The sequence below is a fragment of the Sciurus vulgaris genome (genome assembly GCF_902686455.1).
Source record: "Sciurus vulgaris genome assembly, chromosome: 8".
Taxonomy (NCBI): domain Eukaryota; kingdom Metazoa; phylum Chordata; class Mammalia; order Rodentia; family Sciuridae; genus Sciurus; species Sciurus vulgaris.
The window spans coordinates 38,332,471-38,346,128 of record NC_136468.1 but is presented as its reverse complement, the minus strand read 5'-3'; the positions used below and the strand labels follow the sequence as shown (position 1 = coordinate 38,346,128).

General features: G+C 36.4%; 1 protein-coding gene across 3 annotated transcripts in view; it reads left to right on the top strand.

Moving 5' to 3' along the window:
• MDFIC (MyoD family inhibitor domain containing) overlaps positions 1-9,751 on the top strand; it is an 82,621-nt gene extending 72,870 nt beyond the window's left edge. For 2 of the 3 annotated variants that reach the window (XM_079150920.1, XM_079150919.1), the window contains exon 5: positions 6,974-9,751. In XM_079150920.1, coding sequence (XP_079007046.1) covers positions 6,974-7,221 — 248 coding nt within the window. In that variant the 3' untranslated portion in view covers positions 7,222-9,751. The remainder of the gene's footprint in view (positions 1-6,973) is intronic. The other variant, XR_013765702.1, reaches the window with a different exon arrangement.
• The last annotated feature ends 3,907 nt before the right edge of the window (positions 9,752-13,658 follow it).

Here is a 13,658-nt window from a genome sequence, read left to right as displayed (position 1 = left end):
GACCTAGGTAGGAGGAGAGGTGTGTGCTTTCCAGAATAGATGCTTGGCCAGGCTCATCATAGCCATCACAGTAATAAACTTTAGCAAGCACTTTCCTGATAAATCCTTTATTGAGCACCTGTTTTGCATTATCTCTTTTAATTTTTATTATACCCTATGAGAATAGTAATATTCTTCCTAGCTATGAAATTCGTGATCTTACAAGGTTGTGAAAATTTGGTAAACAAATGCAAGTATTATTTGCCTCATTGATATTATTTAGCCTTTCTTTCCCTCCTCTCTACCCATGTACTTTACCTGGAAAACATTTTAAATGAGCACCTTTGATAACTGTTGCTGGACATGGTGCATATCTATTTCTAGCAGCTCAGGAGGCTGAGGTAGGCAGATTGCAAGTTCAAAACCAGCCTCAGCAACTTAGCAAGGCCCTAAACAACTTAGTGAGACCCTGCCTCTAAATTAAAAAGACTGAGGATGTCTCAGTGGTTGAGTGCCTTTGGGTTCAATCCCTGGTACAAACAAACAAACAAACTAAACTGTTACTCCTTTTCTGGTTTCTGCATTAAAGTTCCAAGGAAGCAAACCTCTTCTGATATGTGTGTTATCGTCCCAGACTTTGTAAAATGCCTTCTTCAGACAGGACTCCTTGAACCAGTGCCACAGTTAAATCCAAGTAAATCAAATCTGAGACTTTGGAATATCAAATGTATTAATGTTGCAGATCAGGCAACAGGACAAACGAGGAAGAGAAACAAAAAATCTGGGTTGTCCACTTGTAATTTAAAATGCAAACGCACTTCCCATAGGATGGGGAGGGATTCAGGAAAGTTATTGAGAAATCCCTTCACAGGGTGCGGCAGGATGGGACTGTTTTTTTTCAAAAGTTCTTTTGAATTCTTTGAGAGGAAAGATAATCGTAAAGATTATTGTTCAGTGTGCCAAAGTATGATTTTCTTTGTGCTGCAGTGGAAAATACAGCTCTTCCCTAGCTTTCTTTTTACCTCCTGACCTACCTCAGTTTCCTCCCCACTAGGAAAATGTTCTGGCAATGGCTCATGGCCTCTGGGGACAGTTGTGTAGGAGGCAAACTCCAGGCCAGTTTATTCAGGCAAGAGGTCAGTCCAGGGCCATGGGCCAGAAATGCCGCCTGTCCCCTGTCTTGGAAACGTGGAACTACTTGAGACTAAGCTACCGTGAAGCATTAGTAAGTCTTTCCCACCCCCACACACTTGAGGAGCAGGACTCCCTGGAGATGTCTGTGTCTCCTTCCTCATAGCTAGATTTTCAGAGAGGCTAGACACTCAACCATCTTGGCTGTGATTGTGAATAGCCAAACCCACTTGCAGCCTGCCTTTTGATCCTGTATTGAGAAACAACAGTAACAGTAAAGCAGTATCTGGGAACAGGAATGCCCCCACCCAGGCAGGCCCCTGTGTAATTGGTGGTGTCTTACCGCCCTGGGGTAGATGTGCATCTTAGCTGCTGAAGAGTGAGGAACAGTTCTGAGTGCTCTGTACCCCTGATGGTAAAGATACAGAGTCAGGTCTGATCTCAAAGCACTTTTCTAAATTACTAATTATACTTTGCTCAAGCTCTAATCCATGTGTGCTTTTTGGCATATTGTTGGCTTGTTGAATGTTAAGGAACCTTTGTTTTTCACTGTACAGCTTTGGTAGTGGAAACTGGATTAAGAAAGTATTTTCAAGCATTTTAAGTCATAGGAAAGTATATTAGAGATTAGTTGAGATAAGACACACACAAATCTGCATTCTCTTGAAAATAGATTGCGGGCTATTCTCAGAATTCACTGCTCTGTCTTTTCCTGTATTCCACTTCAGCTGTTTGGTATCTTTGTTCCTAGAAACTCAGGGCACCTGTCATACCACATCTTAAGAGAAGGAAACTAAAGAAATTAAAAACATTTGTTTACATCAGAGCTGAGTGTATTGTATAAATAGTTTCTTTTTTTCTTCTCTTTGCACGTTTTTATTGGTGCATTATAGTTGTACCTCATGATGCGATTTGTTGTTACATATTTGTACATGCACAAAATACAACTGTATAATTTGGCCAGTATCATGTACGGGAATTGTTTCTTGATGGTGGTTACTCAGGACTCTTTTTGCTTTCACAAAATTTCTTACTATATTTTTGACTACATACTGTGTGGTAAATAAATTTTGGACAATTTCATCATAAACTGCCTGTTCTTACCAAAACGTGCCTTCTGTCTCATTTTAAACAGAACCGAGCTCCTTAGATCAGTCACAGCTTTTCTCAGCAGTCATCTAAAATGCTGTGTAAGTCAGTTTTGGTTGTCACCTGAGTGGCATGGAGAGCAAGCAGCTCGGCTGATATGCCAGCCATGTGGGTTTAACAGTGGTACCTTTTCATAGGACCCCAAGGTTCTGTTTGGGGTTGTGACTGCACCATTCATAACAGTTCCTTTTTGTTTTGTTTCATAGATTAAATGTTGTGCTAAGGATTTCCTTTTATGCTTTCTTTCTACCTGCTTGGTTGCTTGTATGTGCCTTTGTTTTTCTTAAATTTACAGTAGCCGTCAGTCTTGTACTGAGTTCTCCTCTCCGTAAGCTGAATTATGCAATTCTTGCTTGGCCCAGTCTAGGGCAGGCATCCTTCCCAGAACCCACTTGGCTTCTCAAAGGTTAAACACTTTTGGCAAAAACGGCAAGTCGTAACCAAATAAAACCATAAAAACTGAAAGTCTCTAGAACGGGGGGAAAGAATTATTTCTTACAGCGAGCCTCATGGACACAGTAGACCCATCTTTTTAAAAGTTTGTTTCTCTACCCAAATCTTCCTGAGTGTGATAATTCTTATAATTTTCTTTTCTTCAAATAAAACCACCATTTTAATGCCTTTTATGACCCTTGATGCCTCTTGGCTCTGGTGAGGGTAGAAACTGTAAAAACTATTTCTTAGTTATTTTAGCCTGATCCTTACCCTGAGTCACAATCCAAGCACATTTTATGGAACTCAACTTTAAAAAGAAAAAAAGACAAAATAAACTTTCTTGGCAAAGGATAAAAATCAAGACTATATTATGTAATTGATTGGATGGAATTTAGGAATTCCTTTTTTGTTTCTTATTTCTTCACTTAAAAAGTAGAGAAAAATGTTTGTAGATACATCTTATCTATTGTCTCTACGATCTTTAAAATGCATTTTGGTTTGTGGTTTCTTAAAATGCTTGTTAATAGATTTGGCTTTTCAGAGTAGCCCAGAGTGTTTTTCTAGCAAATCATAAAGGATCTATGTTTTGAGATGATATCTGATTTTTGTAAATAAATACTTACATAAAGAACTTAATTTTTCAAGGTCTCTGTCATATATTTTACTGCTAGAGTTCTTATGTAATGCCTGCACTGCTCTTAATTTCTATGGATCTTAATTCCTATGTTTTGGAGCTCCAAATTTTTTTCTTTTAGTTGAGACATCTCTCTCTAGGCTGCCTCAGTTCTTCTGTCTATTTCAAGAATGTGACTGGCAGCTTATCAGTTCTCCAGCTCAGCGATGACTTTGCTCTGACTTGTTGAAGGTTAACATATACTACCAATTCTTTATTAAAGCTGAAATTCAGAATAATCTTTAGAAAGGAAAAGGAACATGAATTAAGGCTAAAAACAGATAGATGATACAGAAAAAAAATCAGCAGAAAGTTTTGGATTTATAACTGATCTTTCTCCAAGAATATCACCCAAGGTTAGAAGTGACCCACAGTGTGCTGAGTTAGACCACCAACCCAGGGTGAATTACCTGGCCTGCTGATTCTGGTTCTGCTCCTTACTGCTTCTGTGACCTTTATAAAATGTCCCACCTTTTCTGTAGGTCAGTCTCTGCATTGATAAAGAAGGGATAATACTTCTTGGCATGGTAGCAATGCCTGTAATCCCAGCGGCTCCAGAGACTGAGGCAGGAGGATTGCAAATTCAAAGCCAGCCTTAGCAATTTAGCAAGGCCCTCAGCAACTTAGTGAGATCCTGTCTCAAAATAAAAAAATACCCATCTCAAAGGAGAGGAAACTTGAGTGACCAAGAAACATGGAAAGATGTTATTCAGTGCATTGATAAACAAGGAAACAGTGTGAAACTACCATGAGATGCCATTTCCCACTCAATGAATTGGCATATATCCAAGCATGATGGTTTCAAGGACTGGAGTAATGAGCAATCAGACTTGGTGGGAGTAAATTTTGGAACAATCACTTTGGGAACAAATTTGATATTACCCAGTAAGATTAAACATATGCAGTACTATGACCCAATAATTCTTAGCAAGTGCTAATTAGGTACTTAGCAAGTGTATTCTAGGAGACTTGCCTAATTTTTTCATACAGCAGTGTTTGTAACAGCAAGAACATTGAAAACAGTCACAATATTCATAATAATAAAACAGATAAATCAATTGATGCATATTAATTCAATAAGATGCTGTACACCTAGAAACACAAATGAATCACTACTGTATGAATCAGCATGGGTCAATCTCAACCACATGGCATTAAACACAAGTTGCTACTCCAATGAATTCATATCATCTGATTTCCATTTTGATAGATTGTATAGAAATGTATCTTATAACCCTTTATTTCTAAGGTTGAGTGGAACATATTTTCCCCTTTAAATGGATAGATTCATTACATATAGTTCTGTGTATGGTGTGTTTTATGATTACTACATGCTCAATAACTATTCCTAGTATTTCAAGAATACTCAGTTGAAGGTTCTTCAATGTCAAGTGAATGTTTATAGATTCCCTCTCTGAGTCTTGCAATTTAAGCATTCTACAGTGACATAGAAAGTTAAATTCTCAAGGAAGTATTGTTGGAAACAGTTCATATGAGTATTTGAAGACACATTGAATAGAACTGGAATGCTGCTAAACACTATTTTCTTAATAATTATAAAGTAGTTCTTTATAACATTTCAAATATTTTGAAAACCATGATGATAATATAGTCCTGGAAAAGCTCAACTAAACAGAAATAGCAAACAGACATTGAGGTGAACATTTATAGAGAGAATATAGTCAGAGGGAAACCACCGATATTCTCTAGAAACCTAGAATTTTGCAAGGCAATGAACTTTAGCTACATGTTAGTGGATTTTGGGGTTCTTCTGAAATGACTGGATATTGTCACAATGGGGGAGATGGAGAGACTCAGAGATTCTCACAACTCTGATCTTTTAGCTACTTGAACCATCAAATACAGAAGTGGGCTGGGCACCAAGAAGAATGAAAGGAAAGATCGATGTATTCCTTTAGCATTTAATTCCACAAGCACTTCTGGAATTTCTCCTCTGAGCTATCTCCTGACACTCCCTTTTCCGCCATTTAAGATATAGAGTAAGACTAGTGTTACCACATTTCTTTCTTCCACCCTCTGAATTCTCAACAGAGGTAGATGCTGCATAGAAATGAAGTTGTTCAAGGAGTTGGGGGCTTATGAGGGATGACTAGGGGCAGGCCTGTGGAGGTGGAAACTACCACAGGTGCTTCAGTGATGGCTTTCCTTACCTAAAGTACATATAGCAATGATGCTGGAGGGATTCCACCACACCCACGCAGAAGTATGTGACACTACAGAAAGAGAAGCACACTTCCCAATTATGGCAGAGCTACTACAGCATCAAGATGGTTTGATGTTAACTTTTTTTTCTTTCCTGTGTACTTTGGTTTTCACACAATTTCCTGAAATTCCATCAAAGCCACACAAGTTTAATGCCAGATTCAGAAACACCAAGGGAAATAGTCCTGGAAAGACAAATGTTTCTGATATTGGACAAATGTCTCAAACACTGTTCTTAACTGATTTCATTTTCTGTGTTAAAGTCTTCCAGAAATAGAAATTTCCTTTACTTACTCCTCCCACTTGCCTCAAAACATTAAAGAAAAGAATTTTAGAATATCATGTAGTAAACTTATTGAATTGTGTTTTGTTTGATTTCTTATTTTTGCCAGCTTATGAAATTTGGTAAACATTGTTGTTGAGAGAGGCATCAGGAAATCACAGATTTATGAAGCACTTGGTGGGAAAGAGGGGTTACTGTGTCATTATTCATACTTATGCATCCCTTTGTTAGAAATAGAACTATTCCAGTAACAATGGTTGGACCCAACTACAGACTCTCACTATTTTTCTTCAAATTCATCTGTAATTAAAAAAAGTTTGAAGCTGTGAGTTGAGTCTTGTTGGAAAGTAAAACATGTTAATCCAGGCTAATGGATTCTGGTTTAATGATTGAATTATTATTTAATAACACCAATATTTCATATCCCCCCCCCCCCCTTCTTTTTGGTACTAGGTATTTACTCCAGGGATGCTCTACCCCCCACTGAGCCACATTCCCAGCCCATTTTTTTTTTTTTTTTTTTAATTTTGGGACAGGGCCTATCCAAGTTGCGTTGGGCCTTCCTAAGTTGTGGAGGCTGGTCTCAAACTTGCAAAGCTCCTGCCTCAGCCTCCCAAGTTTCCGGAATTATAGGCATATGCCACCATGCCCAGTTTCACTTCTAATTTTGAAGCATCTATGTGGAGCAGTCGAAGGAAACTTATGCTTAGTGTCTTGGAACTGTTTCAGCCTAGTGTTCTATAGAGCAACAGGCTGTGGGACAATGGTGAAGAAGGGTAGAGAAGTGGTAGGTAGGACCAATGGCCATTGCACAGTGTGTCATGGTAATAATTCAACACACGCGATGCACATGTACATACCACTACAAGGTTTTTGTTCTTACTGCTGTTGTTTCCTCATCAGATTCCATGTTTGAAGAACACTCATCTAGAATTTAACTTAAAGCCCCTCTGTGAGCTTCCAGATCACAAGAAAGGTCAAGGGCCACGTATCATTTGGATTATAACTTTGATGGATTCTTATTCAGTCTGTTCATGACAGGTCTATTTTGTGTTCCTTCTTTTTCCCACTATGTGGTCTCCTCATGACTGAAAATGAAGATTGCTGCGTCCACTGCATCCTGGCATGCTTGTTCTGTGAATTCCTGACCCTCTGCAACATTGTCCTGGGACAAGCTTCGTGTGGCATCTGCACCTCGGAAGCCTGCTGCTGCTGCTGTGGCGATGAAATGGGGGAGGACTGTAACTGCCCTTGCGACATGGATTGTGGCATCATGGACGCCTGTTGTGAATCGTCGGACTGTTTGGAAATCTGTATGGAATGCTGTGGAATTTGTTTTCCTTCCTAAATATTTACCTTTTGTTTGTGCTAAAACTGGAAAACTTTTTAAACTCTTCTTTTGAGGGGGAAGGAAAGCACATGGTAAGATTCTCATGAAACAGCTCAGTACTTACACTGTTAACTCCTTATTTTAAGTAATCTCTGAAAGGCCTTTTCTCTCACCAAATCCACATGGTTTAATATGTGAAATTCTAACTACTTTAACTAGTTTTTTGAAAATTCTCAATGTTACCAGAAAAGAGGGACAGTTTGAGAAACACAGACATATATGTTAAATGTCTCCTTGTTTTTGTCAATTTTTTTGTTTCTTCTAACCATTCTAGGGAGCATATTGCTTCAATATATTAATTCTCAGTGGGTGTTTAAACCGGACCACTTATTTTTTATGTTTATTCTTTAGAGGTTAAAAGTAAGCATTCTTTACTTTATAGTAAATGTTGAAAGACACACCGGCACAATACCTGTTGACTTCCAGGCTCGGGTCCCTGGCCCCACTTGTTCCTTGGATGTCCAGTGCTGGCTGTGGCTACTTTCATCTGGACCTCACAAGGCGGATGGTATTCCACTCTCATCCACAGCGATGTGCAGTATAGCAGAGGAAAAAGACCTATAGGGAATGAGTCATACCAAAAGGTGTACTGAAGAGGGGATTATAAGAGAGAAAATACAAAAGGCCATAGGAATAAACAGGAAGGAACTACCAGAAGATCGAGCCAGGCTTCAGGGAGGATGTGGAATTCGAGGAGGACTCTATATGAGGGATTCTTCTGCTACTTGAATGAATTATTTTGATTGAGGACAAAGTTTTAGGTGGATAGTCTGAACTGTGTGCCCTTAATCATTTAAAATAAAAATGCTGTTAGCACTTTCTTCTTAGTTGTAGGAATATAGCTTTTTTCAAACTATAAAATTTAAATGAACTAAAAATATATGTTTTCTTACACAAAATTTAAATGTTACGGTAAAATTTTGATAAAAACAATACCTTATTAAAATAGCAATATTTTACAAAAAAATAGAACACTTGGACTAATTTCATTTAAATTAGGAGATTTTTAAAAATCTCAACCTGCTGACATTGATTTCTTCAAAGGCTTTCTTTTTTTTGAGAGCCTTATGTCTTTTGCAGGGAGGGTGTTATCTCTTTCCATTTATTTCTTAACCAGTTTTATATTTCACAAATAGTAAATCTTAGATGCAAAATCATTCTTTCCAATGTGAGAGGAACCTGGACAGATAACTACTGTAAATCAAATTTCAGGATTAAAGTTTTAAGTTAATTTAAGGCAATATTAAGGCAATATGGCAGGTTATAAGGATCCCTAAGTGTAAAGAAGTAAGTCCATTGCCAGACCCACTATGTAGTTATTGACTCAGAGGACCAAGAATGGTTCAGATGAGAGGGAGAGTGAATTTTCATACTATGTGCTTTCCTGTGAGTTGATCTCTCCAAACTTGTAGTTTGGTTTAATTCAATATAATTCCTTGTGGAAGTTTTGGACAGTGTACTTTGGGATTAATAGTTATTATCAGTCCTTCTGATTGAATATCAAATTGACAGTAACAACAAAAGCATATTTTTTAGGAAAGCTTAAGCAAGCCTAGGACTTAGGAGGGAGTTTTTTAACCTGAAGCTCAGAAATGTCATCCATGGTTTTCCTTTGAGATGAAACTTAATTTCTAATTATTTTATTAGTAAAGGGCTTAAAAATACATTAGCAAACTCTTCCTTTTAGTGCTATTTACACACACACACACACACACACACCCTTTAAATTTGGGGAGTTTAGATACAATTCTAGTAAATAGCTGTCTTTGTCTTCTTCCTTTTCTAAAGAATGTCTTTCATTTGTTACATCAAATATAATCAGAATCTGAATATTTACATATACCCAAATTAACTTAGGCTTATATATTAGGATGTAAGAATAGCATCTGTTTGTAGATATATAAAGCCTCTTAATGATCTGGAATTGTTGGAATATTTTATTTTTATCCTGTAAAATTTTTCCAGTGAGTGGTTTGTCTGATACTTAACTATATCCTGCTACTATTTGTGATGGAATATTAGCAAATTTAAAATAATGTTTCTCAACTGGGGATTATAGCTCAGTTGGTAGAGCGCTTGCCTCACAAGCACAAGGCCCTGGGTTCAATCCTCAGCACCACAAAAAAAAAAAAAAAAAGGTTTCTCTGTAACAGAGAACATGAATGGATACCAAAATTTTATTTTCCTACCTATATGTGTAGAACTTTCTCTCAGTTCTCTACCCCAGGCAGTCATTCCATAAATTATCTTGTATAATTAAAAAGAAAAAAAGAGAAAAAAAAAAAAGGATAGCAGGAAAATGTGAAAATAGTTTCAATATATTTTAGAATTTCTGTATGTAAAATGTTTTGTTTAATTGTATGACTGTCATGACTAAGTGCTGTAATTTACAGTTATAGATTGGTCTCTTTTTAAATGTGGAAACATAAGCATTTTTAAACTGGACCTGTACTATCCTGAATATAATATTTTAAAATTTAAAAAAAGATTTCTTTATTGTTCTTTAGCATACTTTTGTATCTAGTTGATGTATTAATTGGTTTATATTTGAATGAATTCAATTATAATTTAAGCCCGAAGCTTCTCTTTATCATGTTACATCCCTTTCAGAAGACTGCCTCATCTCCCTATGTAAATCACATGATTCATGCCCATAAATGAACCATGGAAGATATAGAACATTTTATAGTGCAAGTCATAGTTAGATATACAATATCAAACTAGTGCTCTTTTCAAAATTCACTTCAAAAACAAAATTTGTACTTTTTTAGTAGATTGATATTATTTGTCTACTTTAGGAATTGTATCTCAACCTATAAAACTAAGGAATTTTTTAATAGATGCTGAGATTGAATTAAGATATTTAATTTATGAATTTCACACAATAATAAGCCATCAAGAGTATTTCCATCTAGGATTTTTAGTGGCATGATTTTTAAAAATGTTTTAGAGATAGTATTTAACTAAGACAAAATAGTATAACCATTTAGGAGAAGGCTTTTTATTTAGCACAATCATAATTTTTTTGTGTATTCTTACAGCATATCATTGTATCCATTTTCCTCACCTGAGAAGACAGTGTTTTCTGAGCAGTTCAAGGAGTAACCAAGGCAACCTATGTAATAACTTTTCATTTTTCATCCATATAAACACTATAAGTGCCCAAGATTCTGATGTTATAAACATTAAACGTTACTGCCTAACATAACTGTGATTAGAGTCCAGGGACTCTGTAACTTGCCTTCTTGAATACTAGTTAAATGCTTACGTTTACCCATCTTCTTAATGAATAACTTATTTATTAATAAGTTTATTTTTCAAATTATTCAAGACCTTTATGGTCCATCTAATCACTTGTGATTTGTAAGCTATATCGTTGCTGCATGATGCATCTAATCTGAGAGGCAAAATAAAATTTCATCAAGTACTGTAATGCCCATTTTTCTCTTCCATTTATACCAATGCAGTGGAGCATACTATTTGTTTTAAACGCTGGTTCATCTTTGGATAGGGCTTATGGCACTCTTACTGTTTGTGTTCTTCATCAAGGCTTGCATGTTTCAAGGAAGTCCTTTCACCCTTCTTTTCTGTGTGCCCCTGTAACCAATAAATTTACAGTGAGTGTTTTCTCTGCTTGGTTTACTAGTAGGCCCCTAAAGGAAGTCACAGCCCCAGGTAAGTTTCAACCCAAGACAGAAATTTGGCTCCCCTGACCCCCCACAAAAAAAAATCCTGTTAGCACCAATAGTCAGCTAATCTTGGTTAAGATTACTTTTAGCAGTTTTGTTTAAGATAGACTGGGTCCTGGAGAGGACATAACATTGTGATGCAGCCCTAATGTGGGGTAACTGAATTCACCATATATTTTTTCATTGCAAAATTCCCAAAGAACACTGACAGCTCCCTTTACTTTAAAAGACTGCAATTCAAAATATGATCAGATTTCAAGGAAGGCAATAGGCAATCAGGAGGTGAAAGGTATTATAAGCAAAGCCATGACTAAGCCCCACCTGGAATATAGTCTCTAGTCAAGCTGAAATCTGTACCACCCTATTTTCCATCTAGCTGGGACAGAGCATGACATTTTCCACTAGGGCCACAAGCATAGTAGTTCTTAAGCAGCCAAATGTCAGTATAAGTAGTTTCCTGCCTTCCCATTGAACTGTGACTAGTAGTTCTGGTTCTATTGTTTGTTTGTCCATTATTTATACCTTAGATCCTTCACTTCATCCCAGTTAGGGCTTGCTAAAAGAGAGTCATTAATTTAGTTGTGAGGTGACTGTGAAGAAATCACTTTAGGAAACTGTCTTTTGACACACTGCCAACATGGGGTATAGATATCTGTGTTAAAGACAAAGAATAGCTCTGCAATTAGGTGCTCACTTGCAGGCAGGTCTTTTTGTGAGGTTTAGTTGAAAATGTAATTATTAAGAAAATGGTGAAAAGCAAATTCAAACAAATTCTGTCTAGCTTGAAAAACCGAAAAGGTTCTTAAGTTCTGTCTGATGCATAAAGGGGTAGAAGCAAAGGAATTGCATTCCAAAGCCAAGAAAGAGGGTGTACAAAAGCAGCTGATCCACTTGACATAGTTCATAGCCTTTTGCAAAGGAATAAAAGCCTGTTGAGCAGGGAACCAAAAGATCTCATTATAGGATGAAGCCAAGCCATATTAAAGCTTGTGCACTAGTAACTATGTCTAAAAACAGCCTGCTGTTTTATATTGAACCAATACATTTCTTAACTTGGTAGGTTGCAGCGTAAAGATGTACAGAGCCTGTCTGCTGGATGCTATGCCAATTACAGATGTAGTGGAGTGGTGTCAAACACCTACAAACAGTATCGCAAGCAATCTTAGAGTGAAACAAAAGAAGTTTTGAAATGTCACCTCAAAACCTAGAAAGCACTGTTCATCATGTGTGACTGACTCTTAGAGTTTTGAAATCACCTTTATTATATAATTTAATGTGGACATCAGATGCTCCCTCAATCAGGATGCACGATTCTTTTAAGAACATGAATAGTGCCTGAGAGGTAAGGAGAATATCTTTTAAAAGTAACACCTTCAGATGACAAGGCATCTCTGATCAGCTCTGCAGAAACTGTTCTATTGGTGTTGAGGTGAAGGAAGAGTGAAATACTAAAGACTACATATTTGACTTTGTTAGATCATCAGAAAGAATAATTGGACATATTTACACAATTACATTTTAGTAAACTATTATGCCTGCTTAACTATAACACATATTCCAGTAAAAGTACATTAAATTGCAATCCAAAAGCAATTTAGTTACTGAGGACATTATTTTTTTATCTAATTATTCACAAATTAATGAATAAAATTAAATTCCAATCACTGAAGAAAATGAAGCATTGGTGAGAATCGGAACTACAGATTAGTTAAAGCAAAGATATGCAATGCATAACCGAATTAAAGCATTTCTTTTATTCAAACTCGGTGCTTAAAAAAGAACAAATCCATCATCTTGAAATTTGACTTGTAGCTTGACATTAAAAATAATATGAGTAGAATTTTCAGTGGGGTAAGCACAAAACTAGTTCAAGTTGTGTCACTCTCAATTACTGTACTCAGGTGGTGTACCCATTAAAATTCCCACTTGTGGGTTCTGCTCACTATGCAAATGGGGTCATTACCTGGAGAATTTAATTGGTTATGACACTGGGAGTAGGACTTTTCCTTTCAAAATAAACCTACTTACACACATTTTCACTAGAAATTTGATTGGTATATATATATACTTTGGTTTGTTTTGCTCTACAAATATTTACCGAAATTAGACTACCTTACTCATTTACTTCCTACAAATAATTAAAAATAGATCCAAATTACTTTGGTTTGGTTTTATTTGTTTATAATACTAGTTAGAATGATTTTTTTTTAAAATTGCTTATCACAACATTATTAAAAATATCTGTATCTTTTAAATCTTCTATTGCATGTTGGTACATATCCAATGAAGGTTTTTAACATTTAATTTTAACATCTCTCTCATAATAATGCTAAATATTTAATTTGCCATTTTCTTCTTTTTGCCCCATATTGTCACTTCAAAAAATGTACAGTTAAAGGGTTAACATGCCCTGTTAGATGGATCTATACACACACACACACCACACACACACTATTGCTGAGGTGCCATGTCTAACACTTGGAGGGTCTTCATATATACTAACAGCACAGAGTGGTGATAGTAAGTTGTTTGCTATTGTTAGTACCAATTGAACAAACAACAAATTGTTGTAAAAGTTTATGACTCTGTATACCTACCACATGCTTTCGTCAACTGTGGAAATTTCAACTGGAGAAATCTAGCTACCTAAAAAGAATATTGATAATGGCCTGAATTTACAATGAATCCTGAAATTACAGTGTGGTT